The following is a 26,050-nucleotide window of genomic DNA, read 5'->3' as shown; positions in this document are numbered from 1 at the left end:
TTCATTACGTTAAGGTTTTAAATTCAATTAGTAAAAGCAGAATGTTAGTTTCAGGTAGTCTTTTTATAACTGGGAAAGATAGCATGCTTTCAGAGTTTAGTCTCTACATTAGTTGGAAAGACAATCTTAAAATTCATGACACTGTTAAAATATGTACAGCAAATACTTATCACTCAAAAAAGCAAAAAGCATGAGGAATTACTAGATGTGTTTCAGGTCATGCTGAATAAAAAGAATCACAACTTTTATTTAGTATCGTAGGATATAAGGTCAGAATTTTTCCAAAGTTGAGGAGTGTGTCATGTTCAAAGATCTGTCTCAATAAATTTGGGTTTAAATGTTTTTAATGTTGTTTTTGAGAAAGTTGTACTGTAAGTCCATTATGCAGCGTCATGTTGTCATGCGAGTTTTCATCTGTGATCTATAGGACTGACAGTTCAGGACTAGTTTATGCAAGTACTTAACAATATAATTTAATGAACTTGAGAAATATCCTGTAAAAATAGTCAAATATACCTGACTTCTAAAAATGCTTCTTAGTCTGGCTGTGGTCTTTACGTGCTAACAGAAGTATGTTCAATTGTTTATCCAAGTAACAAGCTGGATGTTTATAACTTAAGAGGCCTTTTGCTTTGGTTACTGAATTCACCTTTCTCTGGAATTTGGGATTACGGTGAAAATAAGACTTTTGTGGCCGTGTAGTTGTAATCATTGGGGATTTGCGCAGAGCTATGGAAATTAAAAACAGTTTGTTGATATATATTGGATTTGTATTGGAAGAAAGGGCTATTTACTCAACTATTCACAAAAGGTGTCTGAACAAAAAGAACAAATCGTAGGAAAAAAAACAGTTTTAAATGGAAAGTCAGTTTTAGATTTGGATATGAAAATTCTGTAGGTTCTGCTTTGATTAATTTTAAATGTCTTTGTGTTAGTACACCATTTCTCATATTTGGCAGCTGGGGGAACGTTTTCAGTTCTGTATGTTCTATTCATGTGGAATAATTAAATTTGCATACAGAATTTCACCACCACTTGGTGGCAGTACCTGGCTTCAAAAGGACTTAGTTTTGAGCAGATAAAGTGACTTTGATTCTGCAAAACATAGGTTAAGGGGGAGTAGATTTGTTTTAAAAATTCTAAAAATTACTGATGTGTTTTATAAATGAAAATACTTTTTATTTAACCTACTGGAAGGATTTGCATTTGTATATGTCTATGGAAAATCTAGCTATCGTATCTGATATGTAATTTAATAGTATTTCTAGTGTTAGTAGTATTCTCAGAAGATGTAGTTTATGTTCCTTAGTTGAATTATTTTAGCATTTACTTCTAGCAGTTTACTTAGATCGAGTAAGGTATTTCAAGTAATTTTAGAATATAAAATTTGCTTCATGGTAGTGTTCTTCATAATGTTGTCTTTTGCAGTTAGAGGACTTGCCAAAGCTGCTTTTTTGCCTTCTGAAATCTTCTCTATATTTTCACTTTTAAATTTATTGATATAAATTTTAGGAAAAGATTCCCTGGTAGATTTTTTTGTCAACAAAGCTGGTAAAGGTTTGTGCCTTTACTCAGAATTGTTGCCTCTTGGTTGTGCCAGTTCAGCAGTGTGTGGGTCCCAGCCCTTTAAACAAGATAATGAAATTGCTGATGAAGTATGACAGAAGGAATGTGGGAGAGTAGAAGGAGGCAAGAGTTATTTAAATTGGCTTTGCTGCAAAGAAAAGCATAATTCGAATGTATAGCGCAGTAATTTGACAGCACATGGCTCCATGTTGAGACTGCTTCCTCTGCTCTGCAAGCCAGAACCTTCTGCAGTGACAGCAGATCTTTCATTTTAGTATTGTCCCCCATGTAAGGATTGTAGGGGTGAGACTAGAGCCTGGAAGAATGTGGGTACTCCCCTAGACACGCGCTCACTGTGAAATGTGTCACTCGCTGTGGCCAGAGTTACAGCAGCATTGCTGGTGGGATGGGATTCTATGGGGAGGAAATGTTTTTATTGTATTGCCTGAAAAGCCGCCACTGAGAATCCAGCATCCTTAGGCCCCTCTGAGGTGTGACATAGCAAGAAGGCATCTAAGTAATTGGTGACACAGAAGGAGGGGTTCATCCTGTGGAAAGTCCTGAATTGGAGAAATACTAGTAGAAAATGTGGTGAGACTTGGTAAATGCATGCTTATAAATTTGAATGAGATAATATTACTTTACCTAATGAGTAATGATATTATTTATTTAGCAAGAGGACTCTGGCAAACAGGAACACTGGAAGAGAGATAGAAAGGCGGGCCCGGGGCATCAAATCATGAGGTTTCTGTCAGCCCATTCCTTCAGCCTACTGAGGTGCATCTGAATGGCAGCACAACCCACTGGTGTATCAGCCACTCCACTCAGTCTTATATCATCAGCAAACTTGCAGATGGTACCATCTGCCCTATCATCCAGGTCATTAGTGAAGATGTTGAACAGTATTGGACTCAGTACTGACCCCAGGATACAGTGCAAGATACTGGCCACCAACTAGACTTTGTACTGCTGACAACCCTTAATTTTTGGTAGCCTGATAAAAATTTTGTCTCACAGCAAGGATGGGAGCAGGGCTTTTATTTATAGACCGTAATGAGCAAAAACATTATTGTTTCGTAATGCTGGTGGTTACTAAAATAATCCATTTTATTATGTCTAGATAAAAACAATTTTTGGAACCATACTTGAGGCTCAAGAATACATCTGACTGAAAAACACAGGTAATGGTGATGAACTAGATAGGTGTTTTCTCAAACATTTAGTTTATTTAGGTGTGAGCCTGTGATATTGACATAAAGGAAAACAATTTATATATGCATGTAAAAGTATGTAAGAGAACAGTTTTGGAGAGAAATAGTGTGTATTATCACAAGGGATTAAGTCTTTCTTTTTCAAACTTAGTATGTCTCTTACTGTAATGCTGCTAGTCATTTCCATGTGTATCTGCATACAGGAAAATTCAATATTTGATTGTAATTCTTGTCTTTAGTAGGAACCAATGGCAATGCAATTCAAACTAGATCATACTACTAGACAAAGAGCTGCAGGAACATGACTGTCCCCTACTGTGGAGTGCTGAGGGAAGTTACAGAAGCCTGTGGGGAGTTGCTAGACAATATGTGACTGTTCTTAAGTTACCAGATTGAAAGTCTTGGTTTTTTGTACTGGCTAAGCATCTTTTAAAAATACCTAATTCAATTTGAAAAGTCTCTACCAATGAAACCATCTTAAACTGCTCAATTAGCACTTACAACGGAAGAGTATTTTTTTTTAAGTTATGCATCTGATTCTTGTGACACTTAAATTGTATCATCATTTATTTTATTGATTTCTGTATTGAATTTTAGCATGATGCACCCTATTGTGACAAACTGGTTTTATTTTCCCAAGCAAATCAATGTTAGAGGAATAAGGTTAAGAATGGTTGGTGGCAGTAATGGTATTCTCCACTATGATTTCTGAATTGTGAGACAGTCATTCTTCAGTTGTGTACTGTTTCCTTTTACACGTGAGATGTTAAAATATCACTCTTAAACATTTTAGACCAGAAATCAAGTTTCTGAAATGTTGATGTTTTTAAGGAAACATTTTTTTTTTTCCTTGCTACCTGACACGCAGCTTTTGAAGAAATTGTTTCAATAGGAAAAAGTTTCAGGTAAATAAACTTTCTGAAGAAGTGTGCGTCAGGTTTGGTGTTTCTGAGTATAATTTTCCTGAAAAGATAAGCTGCTTTTGTGATGACTCGTAGTTCAAAGTTTCTCTTTGTTCAGCTTTTTTCCACAGAGATATGACAACTCAATGAATCTGTCAACAGTATAACAACAGGTCGTATTGCGGGTGGCAGTAACTTTGTATTTCTTTATTTAGGCATAATACAACCTCTTAGTGTTGTATCAGTAATTTTTCTTACTGCTTTAAAAATAATTTTTAATATGAGAGACTTGTTATCTATCTGTGAGAGTTCTCTAATGTTTGTGTTTTCATGGGATCAGCTATGGATCTGAATTGAAGATAACTAGTTTTCAGTGGAGCTCCTCAGACTGTAGTTATTTTAACAACCATATACTTGTATGTAAAGTAAGTTGTGGGAGGGCAGTATTCATGGTGTTGTGCATATTGAACAAGCAGCCTCTTCACTACAGAAGTTCAGAAAAAATCCGGAAATGTTTGGGCGCATTTGTAGGTTTCAGAGCTAAGTAAGGCAGCCTACAAAGTGTCTCTGCTGTGCAGAAGGGAATGTATTTTCGAGAATTTATTGTGCAAACACAGGAGCTGGAGGAAGGCAAGAGGAGTCACTGACTCATACTCTGGTTGTCAGGCTTTGTGGTTCTGTTTCTGTTTGAAGGGTGCGTGGATCTGGACACCTTCTAAGAAGAGATGAAGTGGAAAATGAGTAATAGGTATTCTTCTACCGGTCAAAGTATCATGATTTTATTGACATTGGGTATTCATATTGCTAAGTAACACCCAAAACTCAGGAGGAGTGAACTGTGTGCAGTACTGTATGAAACGGGCAAAAATATCGTCCAGCTATCCTCTAACTAACTTGAGGTTTTTGTTTGTTTGTTTGTTTTGTTGGGTTTATTTTTCTCAATGTGTCTGGTTTGTGCTAATACACTACTAGTTCCTCTATTACTCTATACAAACCTTCATTTTCCAAAGGTTCTTAAACATTTTACTTTTGATGAAAGCTACATGCTTGATGTTTACCGTGATTAAGTTGAAGAAATAGACTACATAGTGGAGCCAAATGGAAGGAGATACCTCTTTAGTCCTGTACTGTGATGTACTTAAGCTCTCTCAGGTCTGCTGTTTGCTGCCTAAAATCTGTGACTTTGGTTCCATCATCTTTAATATCTGTCACTTGAGAAAGCTTTATTACAGCAATGCCTGTGGACAGAATGATAGGTTTAGTTAGTTTTCTCTGTTTACATAACAAAGTCTTAATGAAGAATCTAAATGGGAACAGTGGAAACCTGAATCTTTCCTATCTCTTGAGTATTTGAGTAATCCCTCCAGTGTCCTGGTTATTCACAAAACTACTTAAAGAACTTGACTTACAAAGCCTTACAGAGCACAGGACAAGTACATTTTTCCTTCATTACAGCACTGCTGAAAGACCTTCTATTTCTTCATTTACTTTAAGCAAGCTGAGTAAATTCAGTCCATTCAGGAGATGGCTTCTAAGTTTTTGTGCCACTTAATAGTTGCTCTGGACTTTTAGTTCATTGGCTTATATTTAGGAATTTAATGAGAAACTTACTATCAAAGCACAGAGAAGCACTTAATGCTTTTCGCAAACTCAACCAAATTCTTCCATCTTAATTTTTCAGCTCCAGTGGGCTTTCAGATCTATTATAAATTCTTGTAAAATGGAAGTGGGTTTTGTTACAGAAACTGACAAATCTCTAACTACAACTACTAGTAGGCAGTAGTATAGTACACATAACACTGGAGTGTAAGTTTTAATGACCTGATATTGCATGGTGTGTGACTCTATTACGTAGCTAAGGTTGTCATTATGAAATAAGAACATACTGGTAATAAATACAATTAATAATGTACATCAAACAATGGAATTAAGTACATTCCTATAAAAAAAGAATTATTAATGAACAGAAAGTGGACAGCATAGATCTGATGACAGGAAGGTTGCATCTAACTTGAATTACTGAGTGACCTAGGAAGCTTGCTCAGAGGGATTACTGAATAATTATGTTAATATGCAATTATCACCTCGTTTCTTCTGTAGTAACCTCAAGACGTAGTGTAGTGAGGGTGTTATAGCAAGTGCTGATAGTTTGCAAAAATACTGATGTTCAAGATTTTTTAGACAATAAGATTAGCTTAAGGCATTTAAATGATGATCTGTCAGCTTGAAGATAGTTCTGACCTTACACTTTTTCAATGCTTAGACTATGTGGCCACAGGCAGTCATATCTGCAGAGCTCATTATGATTTTAAAAACTGATACTTTATGAACGAAAACAACATAAAGAATATGTAGATTTTAAAGTACTTAATTAAATAGACATGGAATGTAGCTTAATTGGCTAAATAATTGGTTGTTTTCTACTTCTGAATATGAAATAATTCCTATATAGTAAATAGTGTAGTGTGTAAACCAGAAATAACACTATTAACTGCACTACAGTCAGTCTAGGCCTAACTGAAATAATTGAATTGAATTTGGCCTAGCCTATTAGATAAAGCATGTTACAAAGGTCTGAGCCTGGGATTGTGTACACTTGTGTAGACTTTCTGAGCATTGCCATGTTCACACTTACCTATCTCCTAGGTATATTGCACTTTGTGCTTAAATAAAAGCTACCTTAACTGTATAGTGCTTGCCTGGGTAGAAGATAAAACAGGATATGACTTGTGGCAAATTTAAAGTATGATCTCGATATTTAATGTTTCAAATACAATAAGTAAGGATTAATTACAATATATTTTGACAGAATTAGTAATTTGTGTATTTCTGGTATGGTATAGAGAAGATAATTTTAAAACTGTGATGGAAATATGCAAAGAATATTGCATAGCCTTCAGTACATCTTAGTTGTTACAATGATTGTTTTTTCTTTTTTTTTTTTTTTCCCAAGAGTATTCAGATTCAATAGGGTGTAAGTTTGGGTGTTGAGCTCCCTGAATGGTAGGAGTGAGGTGATAACATTTCCTCAAAAATGATGGCGTTATGCGAAATGTTTTCTTGCATATGTCTAGTTATACCTGTCATTATTATTGCATAACTTTCTACACATAGAGTAGGTAATGTAAATGAAATTTTGTGTCTTAGCTCAGTGTCATCACAAAACTTTAAATTACCATAATTTTAAAAGATACTGCATATGTTTTCTTTAATACCGTGCTGTTAAAACTGCAAACTTTCTTGTTGTCCTGCACATAAAATAGTGATTTGTGCCACCCTGATAGCTGGAAAAATGTGATAATTAGCAGAAAATTATTAAAATGTAACAGCAATATTACTGATAAAAGCATTTCAGGCTTGATTCAAAGGCTGAAATTTGTAGGGACAGAAATATTGCCATAGAAGACTTCTAATCAGATCCATATGGAGTAGTTCACAATCTCCATAAATACACAACATGGAAAGGAGTAATGATTTAGATACCGCTCATGATAACTCTCATGAAGAGAGCCTCAGTTTAAAGGTGATCATACCATGCCCTAGCCACCTTTTAAACTTAGGCTTTAACACTAATATTTAGCGTCACTATGGTTTTGTATGTAGAGCAACATGGTTTTGTCTTCAGCACGTAAAGCTGTGAGAAGTTTTCAGGAGCCGTTCTGATAATGAGAGCTGCAGTCTCCAGGCAGGCAGGATATTCTCGGTTCGCCTCCCCGCTGCTCTGGGGGTACCGATGAAGTTGCTTTAAATGGAAAGCGTCTGTTCTTCCTCTGAACCCCTCACACCAGAACAGATGGGTGTAACTTGGAACATGGAAGGTTTTACCTCAGAGGTGGTAACAGTGAAGCCACTCATTAACACTGAATTTACCACTTCGTTAGCAACGTTGCTTCCTGTTGATAAAAGCTAATATAGGCTCTCAAATTGACTGAGCATACATTTGTCTACCTCTGCAGTAATAAAATGAGGGAAACACATCTTTCAGGCAAAATTGGCTTACTAAATTTCTTCTAAACATTTTTGTGAATGTCTCTGCTGCCTGATACTATATGAAGCTTCCACTATTAAGTTGTAAAATTGTTGGAGCTGTTGTGCATCCTTGGAGGTTTCACTTCTTTTTATTGACTTTTGCATTACTGATTCGTAGTGCATGTTTTCACTGTCCATTTCTAACTTGTATGCGTGATGTAAAGACTCCTGCTGGGTGGTGCATTATCACCATTTTAGGGTGATAGCTTTGAATGCGATCTTATTGGAAATCATTATTATGGTGGAAAATGACCCATCTCAAACCAACAAAGAAATGCAAAATCTATGAAAGGAGAAGATGAGGAACTGGAGTGTCTGGTAGAACATTTGCATAAAAGTGTGTTATAGATAAATAATACAATATTTCATACACTTTAAGCATTTATTATGCATCTGGTATGAGCACTGCTGTATTTCTAAATTGGCTATTTCAATGATTGAGTAGCAAAGGAAACTTTTTATTAATTGCAAATTTTTTCATTGTTTTTCTACTCTAAATATATTTATAGTTACTTTTGTCTTCCAACTAGTAAATGTCATATTACATTAATGTTTGATTTTTACAAATTTAAAGGAGGTTAAAGTATTTGCTTTGTCCTTTTGCTGTTTTGAAACAAAACAAGCACAATAACAGAATTTCCAGGAGGCTGTAGCTAGCTTTGAATTGTGTGGATAGCTATCAAAATGTTGAATTGAAAAACTAAAAGAAATGCTGGAGCCGTTTTGCAGTGTGACATATAAAGATGAAAGTGGTGTCATTTAACCAGTTTTTTTCTTTCTTTAGGAAAAAAGGATGTCAAGCGTGGTCTTCCTTGATTTTGATGAAGGACCATTGCAGGGAGCCATGGATATTAGTTGTGAGTTATAACATCTTAATTCAAAGAGTCTAGGTAATGACTCCTTTTAACTGAGCTGTATTAAAAAATCTTAATTAGTGACTGAAACTAAGTATCCAAAGGCAGGAATCAAATCCCCCAAAAGATCAAAGTGAATAGTACTTTTTAAGGGTAAAATATATGATTTCTGTAAAATATAAATAGATGTTTCCAGCTCCTAGATGGCTGTTTTAATGTGTTACGCTTACTGTGTTCTGAGGACCCATATGAGAGGTAAATGCTGGGGTAGACTTAAGTTCACGCTCCTATTTATTACGCTCTGATTTTCATGTGTAGGTAACTCCTCTGTGCTCAGTAAACATTGGGTAGATGATTTTGTATATGAACGAAAGTCACTTGTAGAAAGACACATCTATGTACACAAGGCCTTCCAGAGGGAATTAATACGTGGTAGTTCCCTGTACTAGTAGATACTATTATTGTCATGCTCTGGATTCAACATGGTGATTTCCTCTGGTAGGTAAACCCTAATTAAATATTTGCTTCTAATTGTGGGGGTTTTTCCATCTTGGAGAATATGCTATTTTATTTGCTTATCTTTTAAAATGGCATTATAACATAAGCAGGATCTTATTTATTTATTTTAAAACAAGTAGAATCCTTTTGTAAGAAGGGGCTGGGAAGATATTTAATTTCTTCAGTGACTTCGATCCTTTTCTATGTTTCTATCAGTAATCAGATGTTCAAAATCACCTTAGTTGTGTTTTCTCCTTTAATACCAAAGTAAACATTTCTGCAGGCTTCTGTGCAGCAGCACGTCAGTTGTATGCAAGCACTTTGAAAAAAGTAATACTTTGATATACATAAAGATTATTTTAGTTTCCTAGGTGCTAAAGGGAAGTATGATTTAAAAAACAAACCCAAAAAAACAACCAAAAAACCCCCCACAAACACTGAAATAAGTAGCAGATGTCTGGGTAGTCTTTACTTCTAGGAAACAACCAAAGATAAACTGTGTTTATGTTAATGTACATGTGGAATGTATTTGCACAGCTTTTTACAGTCCAGTTTCCGCAGTCTTGCTTGCGTGCAGGTGTTCAGGCTTTTTTGAACTGGGATATTGGGCAGTGACTGTTTTGCTGTATGGTTATTAATATAGCATAGGGAAAAAAGTATATATTTTTAATTGCTTCATTGATTCATTTTAAACTTGTATTGAATATCCTAGATTTAAAAAATACATTTTTAACAAATTCAAACCATACTTTTAGGTCATAGTTTGGAGAAGGGTGATCCTAAAGAGAGCTGTAAGTTAAATTTGCCATTATTTCTGTGATTGCCTGATTATTGTTTGGTTTTTGTTTTTGTTGTTTTTTTTAGTATAAATGTACTTAATGGACAGACCAGCAATATGGATGATTTAGAGATAAATACTGAAGTCATTGGTGCTAAAGAAGAAGAAGAAATCCTGTGTGATGATACTTTCATATCTGAGGAAGAAGGTGGCATTCCTAAACCACAAGAGAGCGACACGTCATTTCAGAAGAACAATACATTGACTCTGCCTGAGGAGCTATCAAGGGACAGATCTGAAAAAGCCTTAAGTGGAGGCCAGACTTCTCTATTTATACACACTGGTGCTCCTACTGTTTCTAGTGAAAACTTTATCTTGTCTAGAGGAACGGCTGTTAATGGACCAGTTTCACACTCCACCTCAACTAAGACTTCCATTATGAATAAAGGCAGTGTTTCATTAACCACTGGACAGCCTGTAGGTCATCACACAGATTCCTGCTCAGCTTTGACAGTGGTCCATGATCTTCAGCTGCCTGCAAAGAGTACAACACAGAAATCAAATCAGCACCAAGTTTTATTTTTGTTACCTGATGTAGCACATGCTAAGAACCTGACTCATTCCATTAAAAATCTACCTACCTCTGCTTCAATTGGTTGTGATTCACAGAAATCAGTAGGAAATAGTGTAGATAGCACTTTAGTAGGACAAGTAGAAGTTTGTGAGGATGATAAAAATTTACTAGTAAAAGATGATTGTGTTGATACATTAACAGGCGTTTCCTCAGGTACAGGTGATTTCGGATCGGGATGTGATCCCAGCTGGGATCCACAAAAAGAGTTTATACAGTTTCTTATGACAAATGAAGAAACAGTAGAGAAGTCTCCCATCCACTGTAAAGTAGGCTTAGAAAAAAAGCGAAAAAGGAAAATGGATGTTAGTAAAATAACACGCTATACTGAAGACTGTTTTGGTGATACCAGTTGTATTCCTAGTAAATCAAAACTATTAAATGTTGACTTCTTAGATCAGAATGAGGAGCTACAAATAATAGAACCACATAAATATTCATTGAGTAAAGTAAAGCCTGAATCCACAGATGAAGAGCTGGAAGCTGTTGATGCCATCCAGCAGCTCATTTATAGTCCCACTAGTAACTGTGCAGAAGATAGTTCTCCTGTTCACAGTAGCACTTTTTTTCCCAGTACTTTAAAAAATAAATGTGAACAGAATGATTCTGAACCGCCATCAGCTTTCAGTACTGATGAACCATCGTTTTATCCCTGTACAAAGTGCAATGTGAATTTTAGGGAGAAGAAGCATCTGCATAGGCATATGATGTACCATTTAGATGGGAACAGTCATTTCCGACATCTCAATGTCCCCAGGCCCTATGCATGTAGGGAATGTGGAAGGACATTTCGAGATCGTAATTCACTTCTTAAACATATGATAATTCACCAGGAAAGAAGGCAGAAACTGATGGAAGAAATCCGTGAGCTGAAGGAACTTCAGGATGAGGGTAGGAGCGCACGGTTACAGTGCCCACAGTGTGTGTTTGGTACCAATTGTCCCAAAACGTTTGTGCAGCATGCAAAGACCCATGAAAAAGATAAAAGATATTATTGCTGTGAGGAATGCAATTTCATGGCTGTGACTGAAAATGAACTGGAATGCCATCGAGGAATCGCTCATGGAGCAGTAGTCAAATGCTCAATTATCGGTAGCGACATGTCCCAGAGAAAAACACAGAAAAAGGCATCCTTGAAAGATCCATATTTAGGATCCTCAAAAAAGTCATCAGCATATATGTGTAAGATGTGCCCATTTACTACTTCAGCTAGAAGCATTTTAAAAAAACACATGGAATATTTGCATCCAGCATCATGCATTGAGCCCTTTGGTAGCCATATTAGACTAGAAAAAAGAAAAGGCAGCATAATAGAAGAATCTTTGGATTTCAGTAGCAGGACAAAACAGTTGATCAAACAATCATCTACTTTTCCAAAGAACTCTGTTTTAAAACAGGATGTAAAAAGATCATTTGGCTCCACTTCACAGTCCAGTAACTTCACAAAACTTCACAAGAGACCCTACAGGATACAGAAGGCTCGGAAAAGCGTTTCACAGTCATCTGTAAGTGTGTGCAATCTAAATGCTACAAACAAGACCCTTTTAATTAGAAATAGCTTTGAGCAGAAACCTAATTGTTTTCATCAAGCAGCAAAGCAGAAAGCTAGGGTGAAAACAAGCAGTAATTATTTATATAGACACAAATAAGAAAACTACAGAATGGTTAAAAAATCTAGTGACTCTTATCCTTTGCATTTAAAAAAGGAAGAGGTTGACTCTGTCAGTTCTTTACATGTATTTTCTTCATCAAGTAGCCCCTGTAATGATTGTTTTGTCATGGATCCAAGTAATCTTGATTGCAAAAGGGCAGAAGGCTGTAAAGATTGTAGGCATGTAGCTGTAAAAAGAGTGGTTAAAGAATCCAAGAGGAAAGGCTCTATTAGAGGAGATTATTTGGGTTGTTATCCAGATTTTCTGCATAAAATTACTGTTGTTGTTTTACAGAAACTTAACTCTGCTGAGAAAAAAGACAGCTATGAAACGGAGGATGAAAGTTCATGGGATAATGTTGAACTATGTGATTACACTACACAGTCTCTGGAGGATGAATCTTACAGTGATATTAATCAGGAGCATGTAAACCTATTCCCCATATTCAAAGGTAAAATGGAAGATCATGAAGCTGGTGATAAATCGGCACTTGGTTATGAGCAGAATGATGGCTTTTATTTTGAGTATTATGAAGATGCTGAGGGTGGTAACTTCCTGCATGATTTGCATGATCCTCAGAATTTAGAAAATGTGGGATCCGCATTGCCAAAGCATAATTCAGTTTTCCATTGGACTGATTTGTCACTTGAAAAGAAGTCCTGCCCATACTGTCCAGCAACCTTTGAAACAGGTGTTGGATTGTCTAATCATGTCAGAGGACATCTTCACAGAGCTGGACTAAGCTATGAAGCTCGTCATGTTGTTTCACCAGAACAGATAGCAACAAGTGACAAAATGCAACATTTTAAAAGAACTGGAACAGGAACTCCTGTTAAACGTGTTAGAAAAGGTAAGGTTTGTTTTCTTTTTGTAATTTTGTTTATAAATTAAAGGGGATAGAGGGATTTATTGAACACTAAACAAGACTTGCTTTATCTTGTTGCCAAGCCTCTCTTCTTATCCTTGTGATTTGCTGTTGTGGTGTTTAACTGCATATAATTGTCAAAAAACATGAAAATTGTTTTCTTTGTAGCGATTGAGAAATCTGAAACTTCCTCTGAGCATACGTGTCAGCTCTGTGGAGGCTGGTTTGATACTAAAATTGGATTGTCTAATCATGTGCGAGGACACCTGAAGAGACTTGGCAAAACCAAGTGGGATGCGCACAAGTCTCCGATCTGCGTTCTGAATGAGATGATGCAAAATGAAGAGAAGTATGAAAAAATCCTAAAGGCTTTGAACAGTCGCCGCATTATTCCCAGACCGTTTGTTGCTCAGAAATATGCATCAAATGATGACTTTTTATCTCAGAATGTTATACCTCTTGAAGCATACCATAATGGCCTAAAGACTGAAGATACATCTGTGTCTGCATCAGAGGAAGAAGGGCTGAGTTTCCTAAATGAATGTGATGAAACAAAAGCAGTACTACATGATGGGAAAAAAAATCAGTCACTTACACTGATAGAACTCCTGAAAAATAAGAGGTTAGGAGAAGAAAGGAATCCTAATATCTCTCCTCAAAAGATTCATAATCAAACTGCAAGAAAGAGGTTTGTTCAGAAGTGTGTTCTTCCACTAAATGAAGACAGTCCATTGATGTATCAGCCACAAAAAATGGACTTGACTATGCAGTCAGGTAAGAAGATGTTTCTAGCTGTCTTGACAACATTTCCAAATAATCCTTTAATTCATAGAACATGTGCAAGTGCAGAGTATTTTATTCGGGATTCTGTTCACTTGTTTCATTTCCAGAGGACGCTGACTGCAAGAGGTAGCACAGCAATTTTTGACACTGAAAGCACCCCTCGGCAGCACTGAGGGGTTCTTGCATGGCACACAATTTCCGTTCTGCATATGGCTGGGCCTACAAATTCAAAGCAGACACAAAATGAGCCTCAGTAAGGAAGAAGACACATCCTGCAGTAACGAGTTGAAGTGTCCAGGCATATTTGGTAGACTAACAGTTCTGAAATGTTTGGGCTTGTAACCCTGTTTCTGGGAATTAGAACAGCTGGTTTGGGAACTACTTCATTTAAATCTTTGAGGTTTGTGCAAAGCAGCATTTGCTCAAGCTAACAGAACTGTTGATACCCTTATAAATGCATAATATTCCAAATTGGTGAATCGCTGTCGACTAATTTTGATGCTTTTAGGCAAACATACTCTTACAACATAGACTAGTTCTTGTTCGTTTCAAAATTGCGGCTGCTGTGAGAGAACCTGATGCTTGTGTAGGATCTGTCTGTCCTGAGCGTAGAACTGTGCTGGTTCAAGCTTTGTTGGAATACAGTTCTAGCCAGCAGGTTTCTGATGCACAGCCCTTGACCAATACAGGTAGTGATTGCCACTCGCTGAGGATTGTGCTTAATGAAACAGTTCTATAATCAACTTCCTAGATACTCTGTATACTAATAGAGCAAAGTTTTAGAGTGTTACTTTTAACCTATGTGTCAAATAAGAGTTATTTCTAGTCTTGGGCAATTCTTACAACATCCTTTTTAATGTGTATGTAGAGCTCGCATTTACCCATTTCTTGTTTGGAAACCACCTTATAATGCTGCAGGATTATTTAGTTTGAGGAGCAGGTTCTTGTTTTGATACCCCTGACTTTTTGGTTCTGTTGGTTTTCTTCTTGTTACCCAGTGCAGGTTAGTAGAACTGGCAGTGCCTACTACTTTTTCACCTAGATTCTTGTCTTCTTTTCGACAAATAAAACAACAATCCAATGTGCTCAGAAGTTCTTTTAGGAGACTGCAAAAGTGTGGCAATTTCTTTACAAAGGTGACTTCTAAAATGACATAGTAGAGGTAGTACAGAATTACATTTAATGTCTTCTGGAGGTCTGTGGTTGTCCTTTAAAACAGGAGATTGCTTAATAAGGGAAGTGTGTCTTTGACAGACTAAAAGGTTTATAAAACAATTCTAAAGAAATAGCTTGCCAGACCTGACACAGTGTATTGCTTTCTGCTTAATATTTACCACTGAATATTAGGTAGCACCATTTTGGTTGTGATGAACAACCAGGTAAAAATAAACATATGCTTGCATAGTACTAACAGTTACAAATGAGGCCCTATAATTATCTGTGGATGAGGTAACAGAATTTGACAACTAACGCACTGTGCCAGTTGAGTTAATAAGAAAAATATTTAACATCGGGTTGAAATTCTTCTGTTTTTCCTAAAAGGGCAAATATTTCTAATTCTGGTTTTAGTTTTTAAAAAGGCTTTTACCAGCCAGGTGTTTTTCTTCTGTAACTTGCCTGAAAAAACAGCATGTCTTCTGTGGGCTGCTGGAGAATAGGAGTTTTTATTTCCTGCAAACAGAGGCTTTAGAGCTAGTAGTTTTAGCTTTTTTTTATTTATTCTTCTAAGAATTTATTAGTAGAGAACTTGAAATATTAGTTGACCAAAACAATGTATCTTTAGTAAAATGAAGGGAGAAACATTATGGTGGAGTTGAGCAGAGGTGTTATAATGGTTTCTTTGTCTGGTAAGTGAGGAGTTCAGTATTGTTTCACTGTTTTCCTGTGATAAAGAGCATGTTCCTTTGTTGATCATTTACTTAGCACGAAGATTTTAGCAAGAATCTTCAAATCATTAACTTTCATTATCGATTGCGCATCTAAAGTAATGAACAGAAAATGCACTGAACAAAATGTTTTGTCTAACAGCTGTTCAGTGGTGTGTTTTACCACCTTTTTCTTTGAGCCTTCGACAGCAGCCTAATTTAGTATTGAGCTCTTCAGTAATGTGGGTAAAACACTTTTAATTACGACTTTGTCAACCAGACTTCTAAAATTCTTTTTATTGGAAATGTTGCAAGCTCTGAAATTTCTCGACAGAATTGTGCTGTTCAAATTGCAGGATTGCATTGTGGGATTAGAGCTTCATATTGTGGCGGTCTATAGGAACTTGATAGTAGGTATTAAATGCAGAGTAGCCTAATGGGCTCAAGTTGCCTCCTTTCTGTTCTTTTCCAAATAACATGGTTTGGCTTAAAGCACTACATGGAAAATTAATAACTATTAACTTGGATCCTTCTGATATACAAAACAATTGCGTCAATGCAGTGAATATATTTTAAACCATCTTTATTGCAGAAAACTTTTTACAACGCTTTGAGAATTTCATTTTTTGAAGAGAGAACTGGATTATAGTTTTCTTTTGAATGATAGGTATGCCTGTGAAGCTTAGAACGTGTGTGCATTGCAATACGACGTTTACAAGTGCTGTTAGCCTGTCCAACCACTTACGCGCTTATGCACGAAAGAAGAGTGCTGGACTTTTGACTGGGACAGGTATGTTTTGTTACAGATGTAAAAGCAAGTCTGTCTATGATACATTTTCCTCATCAGACTGGACAAAAGCATTTGTTAATTCAAAATAATTTTGAGGCTTCTGCTGGTAAACAATGTATTTGCCATAAAACTTCAGCAACTTTTAAGAAAAGATATGTTGCTGTTGTCCACTCTCATGTCCGATTTTCATTCTTACTCATTTATTATGGATCAAACACTTAAGGTATGTAAGCAGAACAAAGAGATGATTGCTTAAATTCATTCTCCTACAATATCACAACTTCCAAACCAGCTAGTTGGCCTTCTAATGAAATGTTAAAAAATACCTCAAAAATGAGATAGAGGAAAAAAAAACCAACAAACCAAACCAAACAAAAAAAGTGATTTTTACAATCTAGTACATTCAGTTACTAAAAATACTGTACTTAAAACAGGAAAATCAAGTAATTTTGCAGTTTGTGTATTTCTAACAACGTATTGTATGTAGTTGGTTTCATTTCTTGTTTGGCTCACAACCCAAAAACTACCTGGTCTGACATGGAGTAAGTGTAGTACAGCATTTGGCACTGCTATTATTGTTTTTTATTAAAACATACTTCATTTTAAAATTCCTCTAATATTCTGTATTTTTACTAATTTCCAGAGACCTGCTTGCCTGTAGACAATTTCTGAGTTTACTTGGATTATTGCTGAGACTAGAGGGACTTTGTATGATCAACAGCAAATTGAGAAGCAGAGATGGAATATAGTCAGGAAAATTTGGAGATACAAAGTCTGGAATATTCTGTGATTAAGAAGGGCAACTGTCAGTTTTCTGTGTCAACAGGCACAGACTGTCACACTGTGCTTTGGAAAATCCTTTTCTTGTCTGCAGATGTAACTCATTATGCTAAGAATGACAAGCAGTTTCAGGCTTTCTCTGCAGAAGGCTAAAAGAAATACAGACTGGACCTGTGGCTGCCAGGTCTTACATTATACTAAGTTAATGCTAAAACAAAGTAGATTTAGAAGGAAGTCAGCAGATGCAGTAATACCTAATGTGTAGGAGTGTGTGCCTTTAGCTAGTGATTCTCAAAGTTTTCATACTAACTCAGTAGAAATATGAGGATAGTGGACTTCATTTTTCACTCCTATGGTTTGATATTAGCCTTGTGGTAAGTTACTTTGTGTATATACCTACTGGTGAAATGTTTTTCAGTAGTTATATATTTAAATTGCACGTTGAAATCTTAGCAATCATTCATTAGAAGAGACACTGGTGAACAGGATATTTAGTACACAGAGGTTTGATCCTAGACAAGCTCCTTGCACCTCAGCTTACCTTATACTAAATGGGAAAAGCAAAGGTAGCTTGTTACGGTGCTTTCAGGTATTTTTGTTTGTTTTCTTTAAGAAATGTATTTTGCTAGGGAACTAGTAGCATACTTACCAGAACAGTTGCCACTTTCTTGAAAAGAACTGAAAGAAAACTCTTGAGTCTTGTGTCATTGGACCTCAAAGTTTGTTTAAAATTAAGTTAGAAACAAACTGTTGTTAAAAACAAAGTTTAAAAAAATAGAAACAAAACCTTTTTAAATAAAAACTTTTGATCTCAGCAGCTGGAGCTGAGCCAGATAAATGGCCTGTACCATGTGGACAAAGGCTTTTTGTTGAAACTAATGACTTAGAGACACTTAAGTTCAAGCTATAACATTATGCAACCAATATATGTTTCTATTAACTTAGTCATTACCATTAAAACTGTTGCAACTTTGCAAAGGTTGTAGACTTTGCTCATTGGCTTTTCAGTCGAGCATGCTCAATGCAGGCAAGGCACATAGACCAGAAAATATGCTTCTAAACAGTGTTTTTATTTGATATTCCACTTCATATTGTAAGGTTTGTGAAGAGAATGATTTTAATGCAAGATTTCACTAGAACACACTAGTTTTAAACTTTGCCACGAGTGTTGTTCTTGGGGACATCTCAGTTTTTCTTATTAAAAAGTGGTTGCAGTTGAGAGAGGTTTTGAGATATCTTCAGATATCTTCCAGTTTGGCTGCAGCCTGGAAACTGTATGGAGACAGTGAGGCTATATTTATACGGGTTCCACCTGTTTTCATGAAGCCTTTTTCACATCTTCTAAAGTAAACATAACTACTAAAAAGAAATCACGTTGGTTGAATATTTACCTCCATTTCTTTCTGTAATTAAATAGTTGTGTTTAAACATGAATGTTGTAATTATTTAGCTATTGTTATGGGACCTATCTAGGCATTACTGTTTAGTAAGAGAAGGATAGTAATCTCTGCATGTCATCAAAGCGAGGCCTTCCCTTGCGCTACATTAGCTTATGTACTATTCTTCTACTCAGTTTTTCAGTTTGTCTGCATATGTTTTTGATATTGACTATTATCATGTTGCTTTTCTAGCAGATGCCCTCCTTCAGAGTCAGTAATTTGGTCACATTTAGTTAATCCTACCCTTTTTTTTGTTGTTGTTGCAAATGCAACTTGACAGTTTTAGCAGTATAATAGACACAGTTAGGTGTAGTGGTAAATTTTGAGAATGGACTCAAGAAAGACATCCTAGAAGTGGAACTTTTTAGGCTGTTGGCTGTTCAAGGTTAGTGTTTATTAAACTTAATTTGTGCCTATAGTTATGCAGTATGGATCCACTTTATAGCAAATGCCTTTCTAGGTTCATTTGGTAGTTACTTGCTTTTGTATTAGTGCTTGCACGGTGGTCTTCAGATTGTTCTGACTGGAACATTAATTTTTTTAATTATTTTTTTTTGCTATGCAGCCCAGTTTTGAACAATGTAATTATTTAATCACTCATCTTGAGTAGATGCTAATTTCTTTTTATACCTGTTTTGATGAATAGTAGCACATTAGCGGTTCTCAGAGCATGTGGCATACTTGCTTCTTTCTTCTGATTGTCTTCAGAGCATTGGCCAGAGCTGTGCAAAATCTTCAAAATCTCACTCTTCTTGATACAGTTGTATATCCAGCTTCCTTCCTTTACTTGTCCCTCCAGTGTCTCTTGATTCTCTCTTGCACCCTGGCTTTTTACTTCTTCTCTTTGTTGAGTCTTTTCACATACTCCCATCTCTTCTTATCAGCTGTCATCTTCTGCCAGTTGCCACTCTCTTCTTTCATCTTTGCTTCTGTAGGTGGAGACTGCTTTTTTGGAAGTTTGGGACAGAATAATAAACTAAGGAGCAAGGTGTCTGGCCGTTGAGCCAGTGGTATGACTGAGGTAGCAGTTCATGAAGCCACTAACTACGCTTCCAAATAAGTTTTCATATTGCTTTGTCAAAATTGTAGCTTCGGGAAGTTCACTGTGGAAACATATGCAGCTCCAGCAGAAATCTGAGATCCACTGGCTTTGCTTGCCTTTATTCTGTGTGGTTACAGTTACAACCAATCAACTGGCACAATGAGTTAATTTTTAGTATCCTGTAAAATACTTCAGGGAGCAAATTACTGGAGGAATTTTTTTAATGCATTTTACTGTTCAATAATGATGAGGATAGATAGGAAGTGATTGAATTTGAAAACTAGTGAATAAATATACATGAAAAGTAATTCATTATTTTTTACTTTTTAATTTGCAGTGTTCTTAAATGGCTAATTAGATGCTTTTGTGCATGTAGTTATTCAGTTTGTGTTAGCTTTCATACACTATGACAAAAGTAATGAAGTCTGAATAAAGACCCAGCTTCAGTCTTCCTGAAATGAGAAGTGTTCCATGTTGGGTGACATGGAGAAGTGGAGCTTGCAAATTACTATAGATGCACTTTTTATTTTGAATCTCGGACCAAATGTCATGGCATCTGATTTGACTTTCTAATTCATGTTGTCTTAGGCATTCTTATTTTAGCCTCCCATCTCCATCTGCTTGTAGTCTTTCTTGTTAAGTGGTCACAGAGGTAAAGAAAGTTTTTGTATGCCGCCTTTTTACCTCACGTGTTTTTCTAAATAGTATGCTTTGAAATTGAGTCCCTCAAGAAGATTCCTCCAAAGTTTGATTGTCTTTTGTTTTAAGTGGGTTGTTTCTGTGTCACGCTGTATCAGAGAGGTTTGATGAAGCGATGTAACTGGTTGTTTACAAAAAGGTTTTGGAGTAGCAACTAGGAAACACCAGGTGGCCAAACTTGAAGGTAGGAGGCTTTTTCCAAGAAGGGCCTTTATGGAGAATGAAGAATGATAGTTTGGGAACTGTGATAGCCACAAAGGAGGCATTAATGGTAGGTAGTTGCTGCCTGTCTCTGGCAATTTGCTGCAATTTCCGTGGAGCTTACTACAGTTAATTATCCTTGGTCTCTTCCCAAAAGTGCTAAAAATGTACTTTCTGAAGCCGTTGTGCTTTGTTACAGTAAAGGCATTGGAAGAACAGTAACTGAGTTTTGGTCAGAACAGGGCTACCCTTTTGTGTGGGTGAGGAAATGATGTGACTGATGATACTTGCAGGCATCATATCAACACAGTACTTCAGTGTGTGCATGTGACTTCATTTAAACTTGTTACTCTCTGGATAGACAAAATGAAATTAATGTGGTGGTTGCTGGTACACATCTCTGGTAACTGGTGTTGGAATTATGGTTTTCAGTCAGCTTTACCCAGATTTTACTGTTTCTCGACTTACTTTCCTGCTTCATTAGAGTAACTTCAAAATGTGCTTATGCTGCTTTGTACCCCCTAAAATGTCAAAAGACAAAGAGAACAAAAAATGTCCCTTGCAGAACACAAGTTTAGTATTCTTAGTATTTTCCATCTTTTGTAACAGCTTCTTGCTTGGGCAAATCTACTTCCAATCTTAGCTAAGTTACTCTGAGAATTTTTTTTTTCTCAGTGTGATGTTTTCTGTTCTTTGCTGTGTGATTTCTTTCTCTAAAGCCTCCATTGTAAATGGCTCAGAGAAGATGCCCATTCCTTTGTTTTCTCATTGTTCTTGGAAAAGGTACTTTTCAAGGAAGTGGAAACTACTGCTCCTGGTACATTACAGCAGTGGCTGTCTGTGTTGCAGTCTGTTTGATTGCTCTTAGATTACACACACACCATTAGGTTTGCAGAAGACCGGTTCACATCTAATAAGAAAGTGAAAGCTCTCTGAAATGCTTGGCATGTATGTGAATAGAATCAAATTTCTTGACTGGAATGCATGTCTGAAGTTTGCCAACGTGAAGGAAACAGGCTAGTTCTTGTTTCAAATGCATGTAGGCTTCTCTAGAAGGGGCCTGCTGTCTACTGCTTTGTTTTTCCACTCATATCAGTTGACATCAAACTAACTGACACGAGATGCAACTCATGGATATGTTTGCATTCGGATAACACTGATTTCTGTTCCCCTTCTTCCCATCACATTCTGCAAAATTGGCAGTGACAAAGCTTTTGCTGTAATAACTGCTTCAGATAAGTCTTCCCTCGTGCAAATATTTCTCTTCAGGGAATGGGTGTCTGGGTTTCAGTGTTTTAATCTGCTTACATTTCTGGTGAAGTTGTTACTGATGTTGTGGTAATGTAAAATATTTCTACTACTTGGTAGTTTCTTCCTAACTATATGAAGAATGTGCTTCTGATGAGAGCATGAAGCACAAAGGACCCCTTACCTATTCACTTCTCTAGAAGTTATCTTAGCCATTTCTGTCTCGTTCCCCACCCAGCCGCCTTGGGTCACTGCTTTTATATCCAGACTGCTTTCATTGTTACCATCAAAAAAATGCTGTTGAGCTTCATCTTCCTAATGATGGCTTGACCCTGGGTCTGAAGGAAGCGTCTTTAGGTTGGTATCTGCTTCTTTGATTGGTTCTCTGGTACCTTCAAACCTCAGAAATCAATTCTAATTTTTCTAGATAGTCTAGGAATCTGTAAATCGGGGGATGGAGCTGGGAAGTGTCTGGTGCATCTACAAGTTAAAAGTTTGGCTACAAGGTAAAAGCTTGAGAGATGCTTACGTGGAGGATGTAAGAAAAATGAAGCATGCAATCAAGACCATATGTTCTTTAAATTGGAATGTTTTGCCTCATCAGATGTCTTATGCTTCAGCATACTAAGAGGTTTATTCTTCTGTTTTATGTTAAAGGAGTCAAAACTTAAACAAGTGTAACAGTTTTTCAAATTTTACTGTTAAGATGCATCAGTAGGATAGCATTATGCCTTTTTGGTATCAAGAATACCATTTGTTACTGGTTTTCAGGCTTCTGTGGGGTTTTACTGTCAGTGTCTTGTGTTTTGCAATAGCAGTGTGGCTAGGTGCGCTTCTCAGTTCAGGCAGTCCCAAACTTCCTGGTTTTCCTTGAGCTTTATCAGCTGTGTTCATCATAACAATATTAACTCAGTTTAGTCCCCTCATCCCCCAACTTCGGCTGCTTCTTCGAATCTCCAGGTTTTGTTAGATTCTTCTTACATCTGTTTATGGGAGGTATGGACCTCAATGCTAACTGAACCCATTTGCTGGGTGTTTCCTGTTGATACACATTGGTTTCATATATAGTTTAAAATGCTTAGGCTGAAGTTTAAAAGTTGCTTTGCCTTCCCTGGTGATTGTGCTGATACCAGTTCCCACTGCCAAGGATTAATACCTAATTTTTGTAAGATGCATGAGAATTCAAACAGGAGTGAGGGGGAAGTTTCATTTGAAACTTGTAAAATAAAAGGACAGACTTTTGCTTTGTGCTGAAAACAAATGGCAGGTGTTTCCAGATGACAAATTCTTGATTGTGTTACCTAAAAGGTACAGTTTTGTGAAGTTTTAACTTGGTTGAACATAAGCGGTCTTATGACGGTACTTGAACTGAAAAACAAGTTCCAAGGTTCTGACAGTGTTTTATGCATGAAAGGGAATTTCCAGTGGTGCTTTGCTTCTGTATAATTCTTCAATAGGTTAGTAGCTGCTTACTGATACTAAAACAACACTAATGCTGAATGTCAATTCTGTAGTCTATTAAAGAGCAAGCACTGTGGTAAACTAAAAAAATAGCTTAATATGTTTTTCCAGTAAATTTCTTAGAGCACACTGTAATTGTTTTGGATTCACATTGTAATTAAATGTATAATAACAAGGAGGTAGATGTCTTTTCACTGCTGCTATAGGGGTTGCTTACTAAATATGTTTGGTTGACACTCATTCAAGTATCACTTTACATATGAAAATCTCTCTCTTCTTAGCTTTAGACTGTAAGCAAAAGAAGTCAAGGTCAAGATCTGGAAGCAAGAAAAAAATGCTGCCATTACCTCATAGTGCTGATGAAGTTTACATACTCAGATGCAGGTACATAGAGTATTTTAATTGAAAGAACACATTCTTAAGAGCTTGCTAATTTTAGTCATAAGAAGATCTAAGATTGTATTGTGTAAATGTGTTTGTGATTAAATTGAATGGGGGCGGGTGGGAAGCAGTTGCTGTTTTAATTTAAACAAGAGGGCTTGAATCAGTCATGCTCAGGTATTAGGTTGCTGACTGTTTCTGTAGCTAAAATATCTTTGGTCATGTCTGAGCGATACTCTGTCCTTCAAAAGACACCTTACATAAGAACAACAGATTGTTATTGCTGGTGTTAAAAATGTAAGAGTGTATGTTGTATAAACTGCAATTTTTTGTGTTGAACTCAATTACTAATGAACTCAATTCCTAAGGTTTTCTGCTAAAATTTGTAGCAACAAACTTCAAGGAAATTTAGACTTTCCACTTAGTATATTTCTTTTCTAATTTTTCAGTAGACCTAGCTATATCTTGATGGAATAATTCTAATGTTTGCATAGGTTTTGTGGTCTGGTCTTTCGAGGACCTTTGTCTGTTCAAGAAGACTGGATAAAGCACTTGCAGCGACACATTGTCAACGCAAATCTTCCACGGACTGGAGCGGGCATGGTTGAAGTCACATCACTACTTAAAAAGCCTGCTTCAATTACTGAAACTTCATTTTCTTTACTGATGGCAGAAGCAGCATCATAGAACAAGGAAACATTTTAAATTTTAATTGGATGTAAATTTGAAATACTTTGTCATTTTTTTAAATAAATTGCTACACTAAATTATGTTTATAAATGCTAAAGACAGAAAAATAGAGGAAGTGGATTACAGTAACATCAAAACAAATAGAATACTTAACAGTTACAGTAAGTAGTCTTTATATTTTATATAGGGTGGAAGATGTGTTTTTAAGGTTTATTATGTTTTTGTCACTTACTGTGTTCACTATCAGTACAAGACCATTACATGTATGGCAGCCATTTTTAAATTGTTGCACATGGGTACTTAAAAGACAGATTTTAATAAAACAAAGAAACCGTGTTCTCTTCAGTGTTACCCAAATCAAGGCTCTGTTTATTCCAAAAAGAATTACATAGTAAAATAAGATATTATTATATTTTGTTTGTATGTATGTAGTGTTTTGTATAATACCAAGAACTGCTAATACAATTTACTCAACTTAGGGCATTAAATATCATGTACTTCATAGTTCAAGAGACTGTTTCATTCAAATAGGGCAATTAGTACTATTCTATCTAGGTGTGTAAGTGTTTTTTTTAAATCACATGAGGCTTTTTGTACTAAAAAGTGGAGGGAAACTTGTTTAAACAAATTTCTAAGAGAAATATGTACATAATACTGGAAATTTGTGGTAAGGAAATATTCTTTACTTCAGTTGCATTTCTCACTGACAATAAAGTGGTGCATCCATGCTACCTCCTACTTGTCAACAAAGATGGTATTTACCCTTATGTTTTTGTATCATAGTAGATTTCAATCCAACTTTCTTTATTACAAAGCATCTTTTGGTTAACAAGTTTGTTTCTTTATGATGATTTACTTAAAGTCTGACTTGCCTACAGAAGTTTGCCTCTACTATTTTATTTAACACTGTAGAAATGTACTAATAAGCATTGCTCACTACACGGTTAGAGTAGAGTTTTCATTTATAATTCTGTTTAAAAGACTGATCATTTTAGAAAGTTCGAACACAGGTTTGAAATGTTTCTACATATGAAGAGAATGTTTACAACTTAAAATTTAGAGCTTGTTTTGGATGTGATTATATGTATGAAAACTGTAACACTATGCTCATGCTAAGGACCTACTTACAGAATTACTGAAATAAATGTGCTGTGAGGATGGAAATATGGTGCAGGTGTCTTGGTCATGCTGACTTGTGTTTGTTCATTTAAGCTGTCCTCAGAACATGATTTTTGTTTAAATCAAATCAGGTTCCTCTACAGATCAATTTTGTATGCAAGTAACATTTCATTTTACTCATATAGGGTAACATACTGTAGTTAAGCCAAGGATATGCATTGATATTTTCTTGATATGTAAATAAAGTTAAAAGCAGTTAAAACAAGAGGAGTATTTTGGTAGAGTATATACATACCTCACTGCCAGTGAAATTGCTTTCCTATGGTATATCTCCTTACCAGAAAAATCTCTAAATAAAAAGGTTTAAAGAAAATCTAAATGTCTATAATGTGAAGCGTTTATTTGCATTGTGTGAATTAAGTTTGTGAAATTGATTTGTCTTGCTTGAGATTAGAATCTTCTCATGATCTTAAGTAAAAGTACATTTACTTGCAATAAATTGACTTGTTCACAGACGCATTACATTTGATTGGTGGAAAATATGAATAAATGTCTGTCTTCCTGTA

At 36.0% G+C, this 26,050-nt stretch overlaps 1 protein-coding gene across 2 annotated transcripts in view; it reads left to right on the top strand.

The window, feature by feature from the left end:
• The window catches only part of ZNF644 (zinc finger protein 644), a 50,033-nt gene extending 24,248 nt beyond the window's left edge, over nt 1–25,785 (top strand). The window contains exons 3-8 of one of the 2 annotated variants that reach the window (XM_080349203.1): nt 8,493–8,565; nt 9,925–11,974; nt 12,416–12,971; nt 13,155–13,760; nt 23,576–23,678; nt 24,170–25,785. In XM_080349203.1, coding sequence (XP_080205329.1) covers nt 9,956–11,974; nt 12,416–12,971; nt 13,155–13,760; nt 23,576–23,678; nt 24,170–24,362 — 3,477 coding nt within the window. In that variant the 5' untranslated portion in view covers nt 8,493–8,565; nt 9,925–9,955 and the 3' untranslated portion in view covers nt 24,363–25,785. Of the gene's footprint in view, nt 1–8,492; nt 8,566–9,656; nt 11,975–12,415; nt 12,972–13,154; nt 13,761–16,301; nt 16,425–23,575; nt 23,679–24,169 lie in introns of those variants that run through there. The other variant, XM_080349204.1, reaches the window with a different exon arrangement.
• Nucleotides 25,786–26,050: the final 265 nt, after the last annotated feature.

This window comes from Nesoenas mayeri (assembly GCF_963082525.1).
Source record: "Nesoenas mayeri genome assembly, chromosome: 8".
Taxonomy (NCBI): domain Eukaryota; kingdom Metazoa; phylum Chordata; class Aves; order Columbiformes; family Columbidae; genus Nesoenas; species Nesoenas mayeri.
Note: the sequence above shows the minus strand (reverse complement) of the source record. Positions and strands in the feature narration are given on the sequence as shown.